This window comes from Athene cunicularia, assembly GCF_003259725.1.
Source record: "Athene cunicularia isolate RWA chromosome 7 unlocalized genomic scaffold, athCun1 chr7_part1, whole genome shotgun sequence".
NCBI classification, from domain to species: Eukaryota; Metazoa; Chordata; class Aves; order Strigiformes; family Strigidae; genus Athene; species Athene cunicularia.
The window spans coordinates 26,473,939-26,498,233 of NW_020799107.1; the positions used below are offsets into that span (position 1 = coordinate 26,473,939).

General features: G+C 38.6%; 1 protein-coding gene across 3 annotated transcripts in view; it reads right to left on the reverse strand.

Annotated features, from left to right (window-relative positions):
• The window catches only part of MYLK (myosin light chain kinase), a 217,428-nt gene that overhangs the window by 173,308 nt on the left and 19,825 nt on the right, over positions 1–24,295 (reverse strand). For 2 of the 3 annotated variants that reach the window (XM_026852938.1, XM_026852937.1), the window contains exon 2: positions 17,906–18,007. The exons of the other annotated variant lie outside the window; for it this stretch is intronic. In XM_026852938.1, the coding sequence (XP_026708739.1) occupies positions 17,906–17,933 (28 nt within the window). In that variant the 5' untranslated portion in view covers positions 17,934–18,007. The remainder of the gene's footprint in view (positions 1–17,905; positions 18,008–24,295) is intronic. 3 annotated transcript variants of the gene reach the window in all.

Sequence of the window (24,295 nt, forward strand, 5' to 3'; positions counted from 1 at the left end):
GGGGGGGGGGAAATCACAGGAAAACCTTCTAGACAATAACATAATTTCTTTGTAGATAGCAGGTGCTATCTGCAATATTAAATTATTAATACAGAGACTATCCAGTTGGAAGACTAAGGGGATTTAGCGCACCCGTAATTACTCGTTTTATTTATTTTTATACAAAGTAAAAGCTGAGACTTCTAGTCTTGAAGTGACACGCTGCCAAATGATTGAGGATTACTGAGTGGTTATGTCACAAATTTTATTCTTTGCTTTTCTTGCCATTGACCTAAGATCTCACACATGAGCTCACTGACATGATCTTGTGATGTTTGCTCCTCAGGAAGAATGTTAGAGAAGAGAGGTTTTCTATATAGTTCTATAAAGTATGAATGTTTGATAGTAGCCTATCTTGCAGGAGATATGCTTCAGTGTTTTCTACTTGCTGCAGTGACCTAAGCACTGATGGTTTCATGTCCAACTACATTGTACTGCTACAAAACAGACAACAGGTAACAAAGCTGAGGTGAAGACTCTGGACCTCTGACCATCTCTTCCAAAGGGCTGCCCAGCTTTCTGACAGTGCAGAGCTAGACGATACCAGTTCCTTAAATGTCAAAAGGCAAACAAATATTCTTATGTTTAAAGAGGAAACAACTTCTAGCTATGGAGTGATTTATCAAAGTCAAATCTCATTCACAGGCCACTTCTCTAGCAGTCCTGATCATCATCTGCCCAGCTTGCTAAGGTTTGTCAGAGTCTCCTGTAAGCGTTTGTGCATAACAGTAAACAGTGAAGCTTGCACAGAAAGAGTTTTGGCCAAGTTCAATATGATTGTACTTCTGAATCAAACTAATCATGAAAGTCAGTTTTCACAGTATTAGGGCCTAAATTGTTCTTGACATTCTTGTAGAAAGACGTATCAGCTGAAGGCTGCTATATTAACATTTTTTAATTAGTCACCAGGCCTTAATTCTGCCAAGTAACAGACCTGATACTGTTCAAAACTTCCAGTCAAAACTGCAACAAAAAGTCAAAACTGGTCACGTAATGAGTAACTTCATACATAACCTTAGTGTTTAACATGCCACAACTTAAAATTGGGTTAAAACCTCACATTCAAGTTCTGTTGAACTGAATGGGAAGGTTCCCCCAATTTAACAGACTTTTGATCAGGACTTGGCAAACTTCATCAGTTACACTTTTTCAGATTCTCATGTGCAAGACATCCATCCAGAAAAGTGGAAAGTATTCTTGCAGTAACTGGAGACTGTTGGAAGAGTATTTGATGAAACACTCCTTCCCAAGTGTGTTTGTTTTGTTTTTAAATCAGCAATTGTTTTGGAAGACTAGATGATTTAGACTTTGTTGTTGTTCTTAAATGTTTAAGTTTTTTGTCTTTCTGACCTAAGTTTTAAAAAAGTTCTAGCGATAACTTTCCTGATGTCTTGCTGCATTTTTAAAATATTTTAAGTTTACTTTGGGAAGGTCCTGTGGTACCTTATAAATCTCCCAGAGAGTAGAAAAGGATTTTTGTGGGCTTTCTTTTTGCCAGAATTCCCCATGCTATGTGTATTTTAACTACTACTTTCTTTAGACTGAAGTGCTGCCTGTTTTAACCCCTCTTATACAGAGCTTCTGCATGGAAGATACAAATCACCAGAACACCCTAAAAAATCTTACATGTCTTGTAAATAGCTGTTAGATGTCCTGACTGTACCAACAAGATAAGGATTGTCAGTGTGCAAAATAAACTAACAAAGACATGCAGCTTCAGGAAAAAAGGTGAGTGATGAAAAATAGACACATGACTACTCAGAGCTTTCTAGCCTCTTCAAGCTTTCAGTGCTGCTACAAAGTTACTTCTTTCCCCATTCCTTAGAGACCACCAAGCTGACTTTGAAGTGTAAACTGCTGTAAATTTGTTAAAAAATAATTTTAAATCAGGGGGAAAAAAAAAAAAAAAAGAAAATCAGTGGGAGATTTTTATTGTTAATGTTAAATAAATGGAACAGATAAATGTAAACAGAAAGTATACCAGTGTACCCTCTGATTTGAAAATACCAGCCATTTTTCCCCAAAGTGCTAATCCTCGTTAATGCCAGTCCCTTTCCTTAAAGGCTCTGTTGCAAACTTTGTTGCTTGCTGCACAGCTTTGCTCATAAAGCTCTCCATGAATATGGTGATTCTACTTAGATAAGTAATATTAAGCATGCACACCTAGATGGAAATAAAAATAAAGCAACAACCATGGAACAAGGATACAAAATCTTAGTACAGCTTTCAGTCAAAAGAAACATGGTCCTGCAAGGCCTTCAGATGCAGTATTATTGGCATCTGATAGAACTAAATGCAATATTTTTGCATTTGAGATAAGCAAACATTGAGGAAAGCAAATGCTTTAATGGCAGTGATTGATTCTGGATTTACAGGGCATGAAAAGCAGCACTGTAACGCAGACTGGAGGCACTGCTGACAGGTTTAGTGCTCAAGAACAGACATCCGATAAAATCTCGGCACATAAACACGGTTAAGTGAGGCATCTGCTCCAAGCTACTCAGTTCATCCACAGAGTGAAACTGCTTTACATTGTTTACAAATAAATATAATAAATAATCAGACAAATCTGTTGTTCCTTAAAGCATTAGGAACAAAACCCTTTACAATGCCTCTTGCAGAAAGACATCTGTTAACTTGAACTCTCCAGTCCAAAAAGTTTAAGGAAACCTGTGCTTGCATTCTATTTGGGTTTACCTTTTTTTTTTCCTCTCTTCTTATTTCCTTTTCTGCTCTCATGAGTCACTTTATTAGTTATGTTCTACAAGGAAACAAGTTTCCTAGCAACAAAGAACATCATAATTTTGGCCATATGCTTACCATTACACCAGAGACTCAACATTCAAAAATTATTTAACCAGAAAAAGATTATAGTGTTTTCAAAATACTTTGGAGACAAACTTACTCATCTATAAAGAAAACATACAACTTGTTTGTACTACTACATATATAGTATTCAAGACTAATGTGCTTAAAAGATCAAATCTTTAAGGGAAACTGAGTAAGAAACTTAAAATGTGAGCTAGATTTACAGCTGTAAAGTCTTCCCAGGACAAGCAGTTTTCCTATTAATGCATCTTCTGCAATCACCTTCTTTCTGTAGTCTGATTTTTCATTCTGATCCCATTGAGAAGAGAATTAGCCATGGCACAGTGGCTTCTCTTGAGCTGAGCCAAGTGCAGTGCACTCAACTCAAGTATTAAAAGACAGATTTTAATTTAATTGTTATAATTTATTTCACAGAGGTTACTAGCACAAACCAAAAAGCAGTGCATATGAATGTCTTCCACTGTTTTAAAGGAAAACAACCAAGATCATTTTCAGAGTATTAATTTCCCATCCTAACAAATGGTTTAACTTCCAGGCTCAACCTGAGCTTTCTGAACTGGATTGATTCCACTAGACACCCCAGTTATGCCTGCATATCAGCTGCTTCAGAGAAAGTACATGATAAGTCTCATTCACTGAGAAAGGATATCAAAAAAGAGTAACATATCCAATGACACCCCAAAAATATACAGATGAATTTTATGTTAATAAAGGTACCGCATTAACATTATGGAAATTGGTATATTTTTCGGTATTGAAGATTCATGCAGTCTTTTGGTAACTGTCAGGGGCTGTGATGGCACCTTACTGGGGTTAAGCCAAAGGTGTCTATCACTGTCAGCACCTAGATCATACCTTTAACCAGCCTCCTCTCTTAATGGGGGACCATGCACATAAGACAGTTAGTGATAAAGACTTGTGTATCCCTCTAAACCCCCACATCACAGGAATAAAGATGGACAAAAGAAGAAAAAAAAAAAACAATTAAACTACTGTTGACAGCCTTGCACAAAAGCATCTCCTTCCTTAAAAGCACGAAAAGCTATCGACCCTTCTTGGCACGTTACATGTTCTTACTAGGTAGAGACAGAAAAGGAGTTATGTAACTTGAACTACCGAGTTTCTTCAGAATACCAGAAGCTATCTTGACTTGACTTCACTCAGTATAATTGCTATTTTGTTTCTTGCTGAAAAAGCATATTTATCACTGTAAAGCAAACTGGACATGTGAAATCACAAATAAATCACGATTTTACAGCTGTTGGAGGATCGAAATATCTGCATTTGATCCTATGGGGATCATCAAGAAATTGGCTTTGTAGTGGAAGTACTGCAGCATCAACAAACAGAGAAAATAGATTAAGCAATACCTGATTGTGTCTAGTTTTTGTCAGCTCCTGACCCCTCACTAGTGCCAAAGATTGGAAAAAAACAAAACTAAATAAAAACCTAATGGCTTTAAATGCTGGAAAAATATACTTACTTTTCTGGAATGAACCTCTAATCCAAACAAAAAAAATTAACATCTTCTGCGCTTGTGAATTTTGGCTGCTCTATCTATATTCATATTCTTTCTTTATGCCTGCAATGACATCACCTAATAATAGGGAAAATGGAAATTCATTGCAAGCTTAAGCCACAGCCCCTTAAAGGACTCAAGTTCCAAACTGTACTGAATTAATGAATTTACAGAAATGGGGCTACTGCCTTCAAGAGTTTTATACAGATGTTATTTAAAGGTCCAGACACACATGAACAGTGGAAAATGCAGTAATTGAAAATGCAATCATTGATATCCCTTTAGTCAGAAAAAGGTTACACCAGATTAAACTTTTAATCTTAGAAGGAAGAAAAAGAACCTCAGACCTTTCAGCAGTTTAAAAACTGGTGAGACTATAATTTTCAAAATGTTTTAGTCTAGATTTTTCACGTTTAATGCTCATAATAGTTCATTGCTTCTCATTTTATTGACTACCTGATATAATGTTGTTTATCTAAAATTCTTTGGGGATTTCTGAATCCACTTGAGAAGCAGACATTCACAAGAGGGGACTGGAAGGATTACAATCACTTGCATCAGTTTTTTTGAAGAGGTATAGTTCCTTTAATGTAGCCTCTTAAAGGGAGCCCGTATTCTTGTTATTGCACTGTAGGGACCTTTGGATGGGGGAGGGGGCAGGCAAGTAAAGTCCAATCACATAAAATATAGTGAACTTTCCTTTAATCAGGATTTAAATTAATCAGAGCTGAACCACATCTGCCAAAAATGTATGGCACTCCCTGTAAAGAAACAAACTTGAACCCCTCCTAGTTCCCACGAGATTTTCAATAACTAGAAAAATATTCCCTTGTACACTGTGTTCCCCAAGAAACATTTTATTTCTTCCCTAAGAACTGTGCAAGAAAAACTATTTCGCACTTCTTAACAGCAAACCTGCCCACAGGAGAACCTCTCCTCCCTCCTCATTGTCTCTAAATTCCAAGACATCCAAAGTAGACAGTGCACTGCCATAGCCTCAAACAATACGCCACTGCTGAATCAGTGTTTCGGCCACTCTCTTTGCCCCGGCTCAAACCTAGATTGGTTTTGATGCATTGTTAATAAACTTGAGACTTGGGATTAGTCTAGTGCAGTATCACGTCCCATTCAGAGTTTACAGGTACAGAAGAAAGATAAACCATGACAGGTACAATCCAGCTTCGTCTTCACTTTTGTAATCGCTAACTTAGGTTAGGTGCAGAAGTGGCTGCTACACCTAAAACTTTGCAGAAAAAAATAAGGAACACAGCATGAATACAAATGAGACAACCTGCCTGGTAAGAAAGTAAGCACCTCCACCAAAAACAGACTATCCTCATTACTGAGCAATCTGCGAATAGAGAAGGTAAGACCATTAGACAACATTCATGAGTTAAAAACCCCACAGAATAATCACTGTTCTTTTCAGTTAAGCCTGGCAGTGTCAGGCTTATGATCACCTATCACAGGGAATAAAAATCACCTTGATATGCACCTAGCGCAGAACTCCAACTATGGGCACCCATCCCCTAAATTTGGACTCTGAAAAGTTTTCAGGGTTACTGTTGCATGCTTGAGCTTTGTGAACACAGATGAACTCTGTTCAAAGAAACTCCATTTAAAGGCACATTGTACGATCCCTTTTCTCTGGGTATTTCCAAGAGACAGAAAAAGTCAGTAAAAGTGAGCTATAGAGACCGACAGCTTATGGAGAAAAGAATTTGCCACCTCCATGAAGATTATCTGTACCCTAGAATGCCCAAGAACACCAATGCATCATTCTTCACTTAGATTGGGAACTGCAATATACAAGCCTAAGTTCTTCTCCACTCTGTGTCTATCACCAGCTATTCAATTTCTATGGGTCAGAGAGACCAAGACCAAATAAGATAAAGTTTATAGCTTTCACCCAGGATGATTTGTGTATTTTGGAACAAACACAGCATCATGAAATAAGGTTACTTGAAAAAAAGAATGTGTTTACATGAAAATCACTAGCACAGGCCAGTTTTTCACTCAGTGGTGGAAATATGGTGCTGTTACTATTGAAAATTTTGCTTAATAAAACCTGATTGCTTTCCAGCTTTTTCTTTCAGATCAATGCATTCTTAATTAGATGTTTTATAGGCTTACCTGTAACTGATACAGTGGCAATTCTCTTTAAAAGATTGTAAATTACTCCTAAAATAAGTGGTTCTCCTCCTGCAATACCATCCATGTTTTCATTATCAGTAGCTGACTTCTCAGACAGACTGAGGATAAAGAGAGATTATTCTTCTTTTGTGTTTCAGTTTGAGTATGAGCTGAGAAGTGAGGCATTTTAAAAGACTGCCAGTTTTCCCAAAGCCCTGACAGAAAGAGACAGCAGGCCTTCCTGTGGCTGACACACCTAACAGTAATACTACCCAGCTGCTCTTTGTGGCTCTCTTCAGCCAAATTACTATTATTGTTTTTAAAGGTCACAGCTACAGTGGACAAAACTCAAATCACCCTCATTAAGCTTGAGTTTTCTTTAAGTTTCTGTTTCACACAAAAAACTAAACACAAACTTCCTCTGCTGCTTCTACACAAATCTCACACTGGAGCATGTTCTGGGCAGACACACACTTGTGCTTGCTCACTCATAACATTTTTGACCAAAGTGAATTCTTTAAAACTGCAGAAGTAGGATTAAAGCTCAGAAGTGTGTCCCTGTCCTGTGCCCTAAGGTTGGCTGTACAGTTTTTCCCTAGCATGCCTGTGCATCAGTACAAACAGAGATTCTAGCCTTCATTTGGCCTGTGAGTCTTTCAACATGACTTACAGGAAGAGAGGCTGCTGTAACTCAGGAGTTAAAGCAATATAGTAACAACAGAGAAGTTAGCTAGCAAAGTCAGGTAGGCTTTAATGAGGCTTTCCCTTGGTACCAATTATAAGGATGCTTTATAACAACTATCTGTCCTCCAAAAATAAAGCACTAATTAGCTTCTTAATAGGTCTTCAGATAGACTGTGAACTGGACCACAAACTGGAAGTTTGAACTGAAGTCAAACTGGCAACTGAGAATTTTTACTGAGTTCAAAGTTAGAAGAGATTATTGCAATCATTTTGTCTGAGGTTGGTGGGACACAACCCAAAGAAATCATACAACAATGTCTCCACTTATTTAAGATCCTTTAGAGAAGACATCCAGTCACCCTAAGATGTCTCTAAAGCCATATTATTATTTTTTAAGATCATTAAAAGTTTTGGCGTCTCAGTTCTAATCAGAATTAAACTCTCCTTCAGATTCCAACCTCTGGGCCTAATTCTACCTAATTCTGTCATCAGTAACCTCCAGTCCAGGTATGTACAATTATAATCAGTGTCACATTTTTATCCTTTTGAAAAGTTAAATGGATTGAGGTTTAGTCTCTGGCTTCAAGGCAGTTTTCCAGACAGTGAATCATTCTTTTATCTCTTTCCTGAATCTTTTCCAATTTCAGCCTCCTTCGTGAGTTGTGGCTACTAGAATTGGATATGGTAAGTGTATAATGTGGTCTCTGTGGTGTTACAAAAAAGTAACATCCCCACCTCTCTCCTCCTTGATGTTTCTTTCCCTTCTCTACAATTCAGTAAGGGCTTAATCAGATCTCTTGTTTACAGCATCACAATGGCAGTCCTTATTTCCTTGTTTATCCAGTACAAGCCCCAAAACGTTTCCAAAGCTAGTTTCTCAGATGTAACATCCCATTTTCTGTGACCCACATTCTGCTCCCATATACATAATCTAATAAGTGACTGTTAACAAACATGAGTCTGCCTTTCAAGAAGACCCAGATTAGCACATATTAGTATATGTGCTCCTTGTGTTGTTAAAAATAAAATATTGAAACAAGTGAGGAAAAAAATGCTCCGTCCCACTGAGGCTTGCATGGTGTCAGTAAGTCCTTAGAATTAACCACTCACCAAGATTCAGAACATGGTGACTGCAGTCAGGGTGCTTCCGATATGAGGGAATTTCCAGTAAGATTTCAGTAGCAGCAAAGGTCAGGAGACATTAATGGTTTTGTACATGTTGTTGTATAGAAACACTAATTTGAACCAGTGTGGATAAAAAATATTGCATTTCATCCATTTCCACTGACTCCTGGACATGAATACTGGTTTTACTGATGTATTAATAAATGAACAAAATTCATCTCTGATGCAACTGATGCCAGTGATGGATTTATTTGGAGCATTCAGCCTGCTAATCACATTAGTGAAGGCCCAGCTGATAGAAAAAACATCCCTAGAGATGTCACTACTTTCCCTTCCAGAAATACTAAGAAACAGCTAGTGAATGATTTAGGGACTTTCCATACATATCATTTATACAAATCTTCCATTGCTTCATGCTAATGACAGTCAGGCAGGTAGCAAGTATCACAAACTGGGAAAGACAATTTCAGCAGAAAAAAAGAACAGGAATTTTGTTAAAGTTGTTTTTTTACTGAAAAGCTCATAAATGGAAACTTATTTGGCATCTTTGTTGGAGCTGAATTGGCAGAGTAAGATGGAAAGCAGTTCTGTATCTCATTACTGCCTCTACTATCACTAGCTGGAAACTTTGGAAAAACAGGCCCCTTTCTGTTTAGATACAACTGTGCTGTTGCTGTACAGAGTGTCTGGCTTTCTCTTTCCTTCTCCTTAGTATGGATGACATCTACATAGAAAGGCTCTTTGTCTTTTTAAGGCTTCACCTAGTGCTGTTTATTTTCTACCTGACATCTATTTCTGATATCACAGGCATTTCCTAAGTAACAATTACAATGTCAGAAAAAGATGAATCAAATGCCACCACATAAATACATATAAATAAGTGTTCCCGATTTAATTTAACTTGATGTAGTATAAATTGTCATTAATTAGTTTAATGCAGACAAATTTAGCTTTCTAAAAGAGGACAGCAAATTAGTACCCAGAAAGAGCAACATCAATAGCTACCTAATCTTCAGTCGAACCAAAACAAGACCTGGATTTCAGGTAAGCTGTAAGTGCTGGGAAGAAGCAAGATGTATAAGAAAAACTCTGCTTTCATGTTGAGACTCCTCAGAAATAAAGGATGATGGGAAAAAGAGATCAAAAGCCATGATACATGCTTGACTGCAGTAGGAGAATTATTTCTAAACAGTTGCACTGATAAAGGAGACATAACAGCTACTTTAATGGAACAGGAAATGTGTTCTTACATCTCATATAAGCCTAATCAGAGCAGTCCAGTATTCTATAGACATATCCAGGCCAATTACAAACCTAAACCAGCAACCTGAGCATGCTAATCCACGAGACTAATTATCACTCTTGAGACCTAAGCTAATTTTTTCAGGGGTTTCTTTGCATAAGATGTATCAGCACTGAAAGCAATGCTGTGGACTCTCAATAATCTTGCTTTTCTAGTTTAGGAAATGACGCCTCCATCCAGGAGCAGCAGAAATCTGAGTTCCATCATGACACTGTTTAGAGCCTGACATTGGAAAGACAACATGGTCTAGCAGGCAGAACAGTCAAGTAGTAGGAATTCAAACATCTGATGCTATTTCTGGATAAAACCATTTCATTTTTCTTTCTCTTCTTTTTATCTTTAGTTTATGTATTGAAATCCACTGCAAAGCATCTGTGTGCTTGTACAGACCCTAGCACAATGGCATCACAAGCAGTCTTTTCTCAGAGCAACAAAAAAATACTACATCTTTTGTTTCCAGGTTCTCACAGTAGGGTAGGGCTCTGTCTCACACTTAAAGATGTCTGGAAAATGGAATACTATATCCAGATTAACACAGAAGAAAACAAAAGCTTAAATCAGCCATATAGCACAAAAACCCCATAGTCCCTTCGATAGTCCAAGTCTTTAGCTACTCATTTCACAGCTAACACTGGAAATTAACCCCCCACCATCCTCTTCTCTCACTAATAAATTGACTGATTTCTCTTAAAGTCACATACACTCAAAGGGCACATTTGTTACAATTGGGCAGTATGTGTTCAGACAAAACTATCTCCAGTCAGATTGGGCTCGTTAGACATAGTGAGATCAAACAGCTCACAAAATTCTTTGATGGAAATTTAATTCTTTAAAAATATGCACGAGGTAATTGAAAACACATTTTATGATATTTCAGATTATAAACAGTAGATCTCTGGCTGGGTTGAACAAATAGCATTAAGCCTTTTTCTTCCTTCTGAAAAACCACAGTGCTTGGCAGCATGAGGCACTGATGTGTCTTCTGTACCAGCACAGGGAAAACAATGTTTATAATGAAGAGCTTGTGTCAGGATGCAAATTGCACTCCAGCAGAAGAAACTATTTGTAAATATCGGTTATTGTTCATTCAAAGCCATTTTGAGATATAAACACATTTTTCCAAGATCTAAGCACAAGGCCTGGGTTTACTACGTTTCCTTCACCTCCCTTTCCCTTGCAAAAGTCTTCAGGAAAAAAGCAAAAATAAGTATCCTTTGCTCACAACCCCCAGTCTTATCATCGATCCTATTCACCGCAGAACACAGAGACATTAAAAATCATAATATAAAGGTTCATAGTATAAAATCCAATTCAAGCTTTGCATACTTGATATTTAAACCTCTTGGTCTTCGCTAGTACTGTGAAACATTGATAAATCAAATCTGTGTACATGCTTTATAGAAACAACAGTTACAAAAGGATGAACACTGCTTTAACCATTAACTGCCACTTCCACACACACCCCCCAAGATCTGTCTGGTTCCATCACTAGCACTCTGTGCATTTGCTATACAAACAAGACCGTTTTGAGCAGCAAATGCCACAGGCAGTCCAAAACTTCAGTGCTTCACACTGCCGGATTACTCTTAAGTTTGCTTCTATTTGTGCAACAAAGCAGAGCCTTGTGTTAGGTGTCAGAGATACCACACGTAAGAACGGGACAAACAAGATCTCTTCATGTTCCTCTGAAAAAGGCAGGACGTTAATGGGATGGGATGAACAAGGGCTTTTCTGGCAACACCATTTAAGAAAAGAGAACTGTTGTCACAGCTAAAGCATTTTGTGGAAAGATACAGGTTGGTCTGAAGGAGGTAATTTCTAGTCAAAGAAAAAAAGTGTAAAACCAGCCTTATTTTATCCCAGAGGAGCCAGGACCCAGGAGCCCACAGGTGTTCAGAGACTGTGGGAGAGTGTGCGCGAATCACACAGCAGCTATGAACCTCAGTCTTCCACATGACTTCATGCATGGGAAGTGCATGGGAAGTGTCTCAATGCATTTAAAAGGACTTTTAATAGGAAGAGTATAATGAGTCTGTGTCTCTCTGTTCTCTCTTCCCTGTCCTTGAGGGAAAAGAGGTGGGGGAAATCTGGAACTGTCTGTGGCACAGCCACAGAAAAATCCACATGCTCAACACATCAGGAGTCAGGCTTGATTTGAGTGCATATTGCTCTTCATTATCCGTTGCATTCTCGACAGACTCTGAGTAACCCAGTCCCTACACTTTCTCCTCAAACCAGAGATTAAGCTACCTCAGTCCTAAAAAGGAAACAGCTATGATTTCTATTTCCAGAGTTTGTTGCTTGCTTCAGTTTCCTCATTGCTTGAGCCACAAATGAGAGAGCAAAGACAAACATTTGGTGAAACAATGATACTCACCCACTCACTCTTTGCTTCCCCTACTGCCTACTTATATTGACACAAGTCTTTTCATTGTGTGGGGGTTAAAGTGAAGCATTTATTTTATGCAAAATGCTTTCCCCCATCTCAGAAGAAGCAGTAGATGTTTAAACTAAGGCTTCCTGGTTTCTTAAGTTTTACTAGAACACAGACAGTGACTGAGAAATCTATGAATTTGAAATGGTAGGGTATCACCAATGCTTTAAACCAATGCTCTTGTTTTCCCTGGGTCAATGAAAGAATGTGCTGCCCTACATACAACAGGAATAAGAAGTCAATGTGTGAAGTCTAAAAGGCTCCACTCTTCCATAAACTCATTTTAAGGGATTCTTCATCATAACTAAAGTTTTGAAAAGTGAAACAATCCAAAAGAACAGTGTGATCTAACAATAAATCAAGCTTTAAAGGGAAAGCACTCTGAAAGTGTGCAGGAATTGCAATTCATTGTGTAGGGGGACATCTGCACCTAGGCAAAACCTAGCAAACCAGTGGTAAGGCAAAACTGAATAGGCTGCTTATTGTTCTGCACCAGTCTCCCTGGGTGAAGTGAAAGTACAGGAAAATGAAGTCTTTCCTTCTCACAACTGAAGATAGAACAATGCAAATCCCAGGGCAGCATTGACTTGTTAAACAGTTTCTGCTGGCTCTATTTTAAAGCTCTAAAGACTTTGAAGTGGAGTTGTAAACTCAATTGATTTCAAACAAAAGGCTAATGTAATCCACTTTCAGCACCAGTACCATGCTGGCAGTGAATACATCCTTCTCAGTAATAGAAATTACTTATTAGGGTTTAAAGCAATTCATTTCAGTGTTTTCAAGTCACTTAAGAAGTTGGATAGGAATGATCTTGGCTGAATTCAGCCACAGGGAAACAAAGCCAATCCCTGGACCTGTTTTACTGGGGAGACAGCAAGGCCTCCAGGAACACTGGCATTAATACTTGACACATTCATATGTCCTTTTTGTCACAAGCTGCTTTCCAGGTATTGTAGTTTTATATACACCCAGCCCTGGAGTGCAGCCATCTCTGAGGTGGGATGCACAGCTTTAGCTGTGCAAGGTCAGCAGGATCAATTAGGGCAGTAGTAGACACTGCATCAGCTTAAAGGACCAGGCAGCCATCAGATTCGGACACTGGAAAATGAATGGAGAGTTGGGGAAATACTGGCCACCCTTTAAAAGTTTTATAACATTTACATGTCATGAAAATGAACCCATTTAGGAGTTTGTGGCAACAAGATCAGAAGTCTCCAAGAACAGCCAAATGGAAAAAGATCTAGGAGGGAATTGATTAGAAGAATATGGGACAGACTGAATGGAATTACCAATTGTAGTGAGTCTACGATAAACAAAACAAGTGGAACATAGAACAGGTCAAAGATTTTAAACCTTTCCAGTAAGTTTCACAGCATTTGGCCCCTTCCTTTGGAAAGTACATGTGATACACCAGGGAAAGCAATGACTCAAGGCAGAGTGTGAAACCAGGCAGATTTTAAGGTGGCCGTGACAGTTTGACATGAAAGCTGCACTGCCTGTTTCACTGTGGTTTTGAGTTTCTAAACATAAGATACATGTGTAACAAACCCACTGAGTTGGGATGGAAAAACCTGCAGCATAATTTTTGAAGGCCACTGCTCAGCAATGGGCACCCAGGACAATTCAAACCCAGAAGTGATTCCAGCCTCCTGGGGTAGCTGCAGGCCTGTTCAAGGCCCAGAGAGCAGCATTAAGATCATTTTGTCCAGCAAATGTATTCTAGACTAGATCTACTATTTGACCTCCCAGCCTTCCTGGCAAAAATCTACTATGTCATTAATATCTAAATGGATTTGGACAAGGATAATCTGCTTTCAAAAAGCTTTTGTAAAGTGAGGACACAGCTTAAGAGGATTTTTCTATAACTAATTCTAAATATTCAAATGAATATTTCCATATTGTTGACAGTTTCCAATGTCTATCTGCTCCTGGCTTCTGCAGAACTTACTTCTGTGCAAATCCAGGAGGTCTTCTTCCTGGGTAACGTATCTACGCTGAATGTCTTTGAAAGCTTTACTACTTCCCTTTTCTACTTTCATATCACTTCATTCCAGACTTTGAGGCTAGCAGTCTTCTCCCCAAACTATGACACTGAAGTCCTTTAATATAAGAACAATTTGAAATATATCAATAACAATCTGTAATTAGAGCTAGAGAAAGGAGATTTTTAGATGCATCTCAGCCTCTCAGAAGGGTTATTTAGCAGCTGGAGCTGCCTTAAAATAAAAGCTCATATAGTAAATTTCTTCCATGTTCTACCATTTTTAAAGGTAACGCCAGTTGAGCCAGACTACACAGCAACAGCATTCTCCCTCTCAAACTAATCATTTTGTGCTAAACGAAAAATAGAAATTACTTTTTACTTCAGTCAGCAACAAAATACAGCGTGCACATCCCTATCTCAAACTTCTATTTATCAGGTAGGAAGCATACTTGGTCTCTCCTCCTTCAGACTAGATAAGCAACAACTCAAAATCCAGCAAGTAGTCAAATCTTTTTGCATGCCAAGGGTGTCAAAGAATTCGGTGAGCATGAGATTGCCAGCAGGCAAATACATGACTAACTCCAGTTGAAATGTTATGACAAAGGTCTATTTCCCCCTTTCTCTTTATTCACTTCATACTTTCTGTTGTTTACTTCTACTCATCTATAGCTAATGTTTCTTTAATTGAGCAGACTTGGGCTGCACAGATACTCAGAAGCCAAGTGTTTAGCTCACCCTGTGCTGTTAAAAGGCTGCCCAACACAATACTACTCACCTTCATTACATACTCTTCCATTTTTCTAGATGCTTTGATGCACACTGAAACAGTTAATGTTCACCTTTGAAGTTGTATCAATGCCATTTGAATTAGCCATCCATTGAATGAATGAGAGGAATTCACACCTCAAGGCTTATTGTTTCAGGCTGCCTGCCAACTCAGGTGGCTATGGCTGCAGCAGTTACTGCCCTCTTTAAAAGGTTTTTTCATAACTACAAAAGCTAGAAAGTTAGTTTGAAAACTTCTGGTCATAGAAAATAGAGTATGACTGTGGTATCTGTCTAGTCCCCAAACTTTAGCTAGTCCTTTTTAAGGAAGCCTGCCTCATTGGTTCAAAAGTCCCGTGTTTAAGCCACAGTTCTTTTGATTTCCTCAGGACACTATTTTTTAACATCTTTTTTAAGAAGGCACAAAATTTTCCTCAGTTCTCTGAAGATGGCTTGCCTAGTAATATGCATGGCCAGGGAAGAGAGCAGTCACCTCTGCACACCCAGAGGAGTGTGAAAGCTGGACTATTACAGAAACCACAAAAATAGGCAGTGTGCCAGATACCAGAAAGGAAAGAAATTCTCATTCCTAAGTACTTGCTGGTTTCCTATTGATTGCAGTGGGAAACTTCCAAGTTCCCACTCCCAGCCTCTGGGACAGCAGCAAAAATATACACACGTTCTGAGCACACCAGTGCAGAGGTTAACGAACCAGCGTGCCCCTGCAGCTTCACTGCACTGGCTCACACACTGCTAATGTGACACCAGCATTGACCTGGAATTCACTCATGGCAGTTACAGGATTAAACAAGCAAAATCCAGAACAACAAAATCTCACATGCATTTTGCCCATGTGAAATACAATTGTCTGTCACTTGTCAAAGGAGCTTTACAGAACTAACAGTTTACAGTATCACTTCCTTCAAATTCACAAACAAGAACCAGAGCACCACACTTCCACCCCTTCCACGACAAAAGCAGGAAATTCCCCCCACCTATTATTTCGAGGGAGGAATACTTAAAACCGAAAGTGGACAAACAGAAAGGTTAGCGGCTGAAAAGGAGTAGAGATGCCAACTAGGAAAGCAACATCTAAATTACCTAGATAACAACAGTAAATAACTTCAATAAATAGAAGTGGAAAAGGCTTCCAAGATGATTAAAGCAACAGCAAGTGAAGCTGGAGTGTATAGATGCTGCAAAAGAGACAAAACAGAATTAGGATCAGCACCTCACAAAGCAATCACTCTCATGAAATTAATGGAGTCACACTGAATAGGTAACTATGAGAAGTTCCTGGATGATGCTCTGGCAGACAGGGCTACTGTATGCCTTGATGCATGAACAGAGGAGTACAGAATAAATGTAAGGATGTAGTTTGATCATTAAGTGGAGCATTACCAAAGTATCGTATCTGTAAATGGAGTCAGACAGCTAGGGATGTTGGAAAGCAAGCCATAGAAATGCCCCAATGTCTCATTCTTATGCATATCCTATCTCTAGTGACCATCAGTAGCACTTGCCTTGGGAAAGAACACATAAAGCCAGAATAAGCTTACAGCAATTCTTTCCCAAATACACCCTCCTGGCTTCTGGCAATCAGCAGTTTATGGACTTATGAAGTCAGACCATCATGTTTCATAGTCCCCAAGTTAAACCTCTATGAATTTAACCTTTTCCTGAACCCATTTTGGCTTTCTTGACATTTTATTGCTGTGAGTTCCACAATCAATTGCACATGCCTTGTATTTAAAAAAAAAAAAAAAAAAAAAAAAAGACTTGTTTTAAGCTTGTTATCTCAGTTTTACTGAGTTCTCCCTGTATTCAAATGATGCTATAACTGATTATTCCTTGTTTACCTTCTTCACACCATTTCTAGTTTTACAACACTCTTGGCCTCCAACAAAGGTTTTTTCCAAACTAAAGAGTCCTAGCTTACTCTCTGGTCCTACGGATGTCATTCTATATCTCTGATTTTTCTGCCCATCTCTGAACCCACTGTTCTATCAAGCTTTTCTGGGTTATAGTCAGAGCTACAGATACAAGTTTTGAAATTACCAGGATAAATGTTTCTGGTTTATTCTGTATTATAATTCCTAACTTTGTTATTTAGCCACCCTGGAACTGACAGTTTGAAAAACTATCCACAGTAATGCCAAAACCACTTGCTCTACATAAGAATTTAAATTACATTCTTCATTAACATATTGCATGGGGATTCTCAAATCCTCAGTTGTACATGTTACTACAATACCTTTCTGATAGTCTAGAATTAACCCAGACACTATGCACAGCACCACATCTCCCTGATGCTGTAAACATAGGGAAACACTCATCCCACTTCAATGAAGTTTTTCAAGTAGAAAGTTGTTTGAGGAATAAAGCATACCATGAATTAGTCTCATATCATCCCTAGAGCTTATGACATTTGATATAGAGCAGAGACAAAAAGCTGCAAAAACTATTCCCTCCATTTCTTAAAAGGCAATCTATAATGAATAGAAGCTTGAAGAAATGCTGTGTGCTCAATTCTCACTCTCAGCACTCTTGCTTTTTCCCCTCCTCCAAGAGCATGATATGGGGACATAAATCAGTAGCCTCAATTTTTCACACCCACCCACCTCCCAAGTTAACAGAAAAGATGAAAACCAGCTGCCTTCTAATTTGCCTCTGTTCTAAGTAAGCAATTCCCACATTTATCAATATTTCTTCTAGCTATTTTTTGGCACCAACACTTTCCATATCACTTAGAAATAGAGGGGTGACTAAGGATGGGAAGGGAGAACATATATATAACCCTCCCACAAAAAAAATAACTCACTGGTGTCAGGCTTCATAGTGGGACACTTCCTCTGCAAGATTATTCATTGTTTTTAATGATTTTCTCCCTCACAACATGACTTTAAGTTATTTTCTTATTTTGAACAACCAGAACAAACAAAATCAATACAGATTCCTTTGGAAGTAGAAGAAAGCTCCTAATTCACTAGTTCTTCAACATTATTCAGACAAACTCTCCCACTCTTAAAAAACAAATAATCATTCAGTGTATACCTCAAAGGGTACTTGGAAAAGGTCGTTTTTTCTCACCCACTGAGAGTTTCCTGGTTCTGTGCATGCAACACCAGGTTCCAAAACAACTGGCTCAGGACACATCTAAGATACCAGATCCACAGGTTGAATACTGCTTGCCTGGATAACAAGTGAGAGAAAATTACTTGCAAAGGCTCCTGGAAGGCAGAACTGTAGTTTTATCCTAGGAATAAAATATGCGCACACGCTCCCTCCATAGCACAGGGAAGGTCTCTGCCAGCACCCTAGTAACCAACTTAGTTTTGTTGACTTGACTGTTAGGAAACATTAGGGAAAGAAAAGCGTGGCTTGGCAGTAATGCCCTGGACACAGAAGACAGGAGTTGAGTCATTGTCAGTTTGTGTGAGAAAGAGGAACAACAGTGACTTTTGTGAAGGGACTTCATCTTTCCAGGACCGAGATCCTCATCTCTTTGCTTGTAGAAAGGATGGAACCTCTGTGTTTTTAAGTGGAAACTCCTTAGCCCAGGAGCTGTGTCTGTTAGTACTTGTACAGCAACATGAACACATCTCCAAGCTTCAGTCTAGATGGATTTTGGATCCACAACTTAAGTATCAGCTGTTACCAATTACAACATTCACCTTCCTCTTCCTGTCCTGTCTGTGTCACACACACCCCCTGCCCCACCCCTGCCTTCCTGTATTCTTACCCTTCCCTTTTACTAACTCTAGCATTCACTCAAGCACAGGGGGAGTTGGATCAGGACTGAAAAAAAAAAAAATCCCATTACATCCAAAAGGACCAGAATTTGAAGCTTGAGTATCTTCCTCTATTCCAAGATGAAACTTGTCAAAGGTCCCTGCCTACATGCTTTCTTAGAAATACATTCTAGGTTAACGTCACAGTATTCCTTAAATTCTTTGTTAAGGAGAAGACAGAGTGTGGTCATAGGTCCATCATGCCAAAATCATGTCTAATCTCAAGTAAAAGTTGGTAGTATGCTTCACTAACTAATCCAAGCCTACCTTTGTGCATGGTTCAGCAGTCAGTTGTTGTGCTAATATGAAATATGTTTTATGCATTACTCAGGATAGAGAGAACATCCTACCACACAGTGAGTTAATCATTTGACAATAGGATAGTAAAATTTAGATGACTGCACCTGGCCTAACAAAGTGACAACAGCACATCCAAAGAGGCAAAAATTGTCCACAAACTAGTAAGGAGAAGTAAAATTACCTCCTACTGGACTATCAGATGACCTCCTCAGAGAAATCCCAGACAAGACAGAGATAAAACCCACAACTACATCAAACCAAGTTTCTCCTGCATGGATATATATTGGACAACTGCATTGTCAGACTCATAGTGCAACATTCCTTTCCTGTTCATTAGAGAAGACTTGATCTGGCAGGTATGATTTTCTCACCTTTGTCACCTGTGTCTTTATAAAAATCTTTCTAACAGTATTACCCGTTTTGGATTTTAAAAATAAATATTTGTATTCTGTGCAACTTGACTGAAAAGTATTAAGGATTATTTAAAGGTAAAGCATCCCATTCTTATGGAATGGGTGATCAACCTTAAAACAAGTATACCGCAATGCACCTGTCATGCTCAGCTTTCCAGTACATTACTCCAATTGCCAAAAGATACAGGAGGCACCTTCAGTGAATCACACTGTCAGTGGAGATGTCCGCACATGCATAAGTAAATCATCAAAACAAGGGGCACGTCAGGGACCCTTCCTGGCATGGAGTGCAACAAACCCCAGCTATAGAGCTTGTGACAGAAAGTCTGCTCAGATTAGGAAATTCTGTGATTCTAGCTGTACAGGAAGCTAACCTAAACCAACATATGATTTATTTCTGGCATTATTAATTTAGTAACAAACTTTCATAATAGATTAGAGGTGTAATTATATGATTCAACGTGTATTTTCTTCACAGATAAGCATTTGCCTGCAGAAAGCCAAGCTGACATTAACAAAGCACTTAATGCAAGCTCCAGAGAGAGAACCTGAGTTACACTACTTTTGACTCCCATCAAAAACATAATGCTCCTTTCATGTTCCAAGAGAAACTACCCAGTTATTATAGAAGCAAATTGTTGCAGAAGCTCTACAAGGCAGGCAGAAAGTTCAAATGCAACTATATTCCCTCTAAAAAAGGACTTCCAAGGAAAAAGATACGGTGAGGAACACAACACTGAATGAGATTACTGCTTTTAAAGTACGTGATTTCACAATCTTTAGAGTCAGGAGCACTGGTCTTCTATATTCCAAGCAGCTGGGCAGATATTCTACAGCTACCATGTAAGAACATGCATTGTTAGGCTCACAGAACACAGCAGTAGATTAAGAGATATAGGACAGTACGATTTCATGAACAATAGTACACAGAGATTGTGTGTCACATCAGAAAAAAAACCAACCCACAAATGAAAATATAATCAAAATGTACCCTTGTTTGCTGAGATCCAGGAAAGTTCAAAATCAGGATAACAGAGACAGCTTCGTGAACTCTAACTCGAATGAGCTGTCCAAATTTAGAAACCATGAACCAGGACCCCAAACAGACTGAGACATCACCAGTTTTGGGAGGTGCTGTAGGAGGTCTTTATCTTACCCAGGCATGATGATGAAGGAAGGAAAACTAATAAACTGATAACATAATGGCAGAGTCCCAGAAATGTTAGCTGGATAGGATCTCTACACATCCCTAACCCAACATCCCACTTGAAGCAGAACTACCATCAATACCTAATCAGATCAGCTGTGGTTTTGTCTAGACAAGCCTTGAACACCTCCACAAACAGAGGTGCCACAACATTTCTGGGCAGCCAATGCCAGTGCTGCAGTACCCTCCCCTAAGATTCAATGGGAACCACTCAAGCTGCAACTTGAGGACACTGCCCCTCATTTTTCCATCTGTCACTACTGAGAAAAGCTTCGCTGTTTCATCTTTGAAACTCCCCTTCAAGTAATTGTAGGCTGCTATTTGACTGACAGCTCAGTAGTAAGACTATACATGATATCTTTGAAAATCTTCCACTAGAGTAGGAGACACTTGATGAAATCTCTTTGGAAAGGACGGAGTGAGACTAAAAATTCCAACTTTCAGTTTCCCACTGGTTTACAGAATTTTATAATAAATAGCACAGTCTAAACCAGCATTTTTCATTAAAATCAGAGTTCAGTTAAAAGTGACCTTTTTTCTTTTACACTATTTAAACAACAATAACATTTGCCCTGGTGTCTGTGATTCCCAGCTCCCTATCCCTTCCAAGAAGTGAAATAAGAAGTTTCAATGTAAGTTTTTTTCGCCTTAAGGTAGGTGTGAAAAAGGGGAGGAATTTAATGAGTGTTATCTGCTCTGTTGGCATTCTGAGGGGTTATAATTGAGAGACACCCTCCACTTCCCCATGAATATGTAAAAACTGATTTCATTACAAAATACAAATAGTTTCTGCAGAAACATCCATTTTTTAAATTGTCTTCTAAGTTTATTGTCTGTTAGATACTCACATTTATGCTATTACAGGAGATTTGTACTATCCTGTTTCCTTAACCAAAACAAATACACAGTCTAACTAGAATAGTATGTTTAAAGTTAGCATGTTCATGCCAAAACACTGCACTTTTACAGTTACTTGCTTTTCTTCCCTCTGCCTCTGAGCACCTTTGGGATATGCCTTCATAAAGCAGCTATTGAATCAACATACAGAAAATTAGTATTTCGCAATATGCATTCAAGTTACTTTAAAGATATTTTGGGGGGGCCAACTTATCAATTTTGGGAAAAAAAAATAATTAATCCATTTACCTCACTGAAGCCAAAACTCTTCCCTAGGTAATTTTCTCTAACTATAAAGGTCAATTGATTCAATGAGTACATAATGTTTCCAATGCAAACTACCTGTGTTCTTAGATGAAAACAGGCTAATGATCAGATCCAGATTGGGTGCAACTCCAATGACTCCATATGGTCTCAAACACTTTGAGAAGAATAGTCACGGCAATGATAAGCACCAGCTGATCAGTACAAAATACGAAGCTGCTCATGGCTTAAAGTTGTCTAAACTTGGCCATTCTCATAATATTCAGCATTTCCATATTGCCCCAGTCTTTTATGCATTGAAGTCAAGCTGCTAAAGAAGCACAAAGAGTTTTTTCTACCCTCTTCCTACATAAATTATCTTCTTATTAGGTCGCTTATTCAGCCTGTACTAAAAAGTTCAAGTCCAAGAACTGCTGCAGTTCTATTTAAATAAAGTTTGGGGTTTTGTTTTTTTAAAATGTATCATAATTTAGACAGACATGTGACTGGTATGCATTTAATCTTAAAATATGTTTTATACAGCTATAACTTAAGGGTTTTGTGCTTATTTTCAGAGCATACTTAGGTAAGAAAAATCTGCAGAATGGCAATTTTGAGAACAAAAATGGAAGGAAGAACTCCAACACCACAGTATTTGTAACATGAAACAGCTTTTTTTCTAACCAGATCTTGAGCCCTCTTTTCAAAGAGAAAAGCATCAGTTATGAAAAGAAGGTGATGCCTGGTGAATTTCCCAATGGATATAGGATGATTAGGACAGTGGGTGACATGAAATACCCAGTGGTGACATGAAATACTAAATGTATGTGTGCTACACTCACACTGTGTAAATGGTTCAGTTGCAGCTTTTTATCAAAGGAGAATAAACACAGACATGAAGGAACATGCATATTCGAATCCCACACTGGTATAAAATTGTGTTTGCTTCAGTATTGGTGAGTAGGGGGTGGGGGTATCCATTTAATTTTCTAAAAAACACTCGAATGCAGTATTTAACAATTACAACAGTCAAAGTAAAAATGAGTGGAGACAGCACGTAAAATGCAGAAAGCAAGAGCTGGAAGGCAGCAGTAGTCTGTCAAATCAATTATTTGTCTAAGACCTTGTTTTCCCCTCACCACCTTTTTCCCAAATTCAACTAATAGGGAAAAACATCAAACTACCAACAGCCAGTATCCCATTGGAAGATTGGTATCTTCTATAGAGTTCAGCTGCAACGGTATTCATGTTCCTTTAAGCCTCTGTTTGAACAATGTCACTATGGAAACAGATCTGTGATGCCCTGCACCTTATCAGGCCTTCTCTATTTAAATTCTTTCCTTGCATTTTCAACAAAGCCATTCACTGAACCTCAACTAATCCAAGATTCTGTTAGGGGTGAGGTTTTCGTTTGGGTTGGTTTGGTTGTTGTTTTTTTTTGTCTTCACTACCCTGTCTCTTCCAAAAGGTTCTCTCCCCCACTAATGCCATCTGACAAGTTTTGTTTGACTCTCATCTCTTCAGTTCCTAGCTCAAGCATATTATGGCTGTATTTATTGCCAAACAGATTCTACAGTTTTTATTTCCCCCCTTCCTAAGTAACATAGTTTTCAATGAAAATTCCACCCATTCAACAACAACTTTTTCATTTTGGTTTTAGCTGCTAGGAATCTGCCTGCATCTACATCCAACGTGCCTCTCTAGAGATTTCCTAGGTTAGAGGTATAAAGGGTTACATCTCTGTAATACCAACAGTTTATCAGTTCCAGATGCATATGGAATCCCAAATCCTGTGTTTACAAATTCCAAATACTAGAATACTTTTGGGGAACAGAGAACAGGAGGGGTGCTGGGAAGCTTCAAGGTTACTTTATGCAAATGGAAGAGGGCAAATTGGGTTTGCCCTCACTGCATCCAAATCTGGTGCACAGGCAAGACCCATAGCAGTGCTTTTGTAGACTAAGCAAATGCTATAGCCTCTGCAGTAGTAAGTGAAATGCATGCTATAATCCTCCACCTAAGTAAATATGAGCCAAACATTGTTTAACCTTTGAGTTTTTGTAATACTGCCCATAACTGTAATTTAAAGCAAGGCTACAAGAATAATATTTTTAAGGGAAGTTTATGGTACTTTCCAGTGTGGGGAGAGGAGGAGTCTTAGCTTGCATGAGAGTTTTGTGAAGAGGAGAATAAGAATTATAAAACAATTTTATTTTAATCACTATCTTTGATATTCTGAGTTGGCTGAGGAAGCAGAAGATATGGCAACATGGTAGCCTAAGACGTGGCTCTCAGAGTTCCCATGGTGAACTGGTGTAAATACAGAGGCAATTGTGATTAACTATCCAAATGAGCTTCACAATGAAAATCAAAACCTCCTTATAACTTCCACTGGAACAAAGCAACTGTATGTCTGTTGACGCTTTAAGAAAAAGGTGAAACTGGAATAAAGCGTACAACTCAAATATTCCCCCTTTATGTATTTAACTGCATTATTTCTAGGCTTTCATTGAGCAAGCACAATTCACAAGCAATACTCACTGGCACCCAGTTACTATTTCACATGGCAATAAGAAGGACCCTTAGGAACCTCATAGCAAACCAGTTTCTTTCATGTCGCTGCTACTGC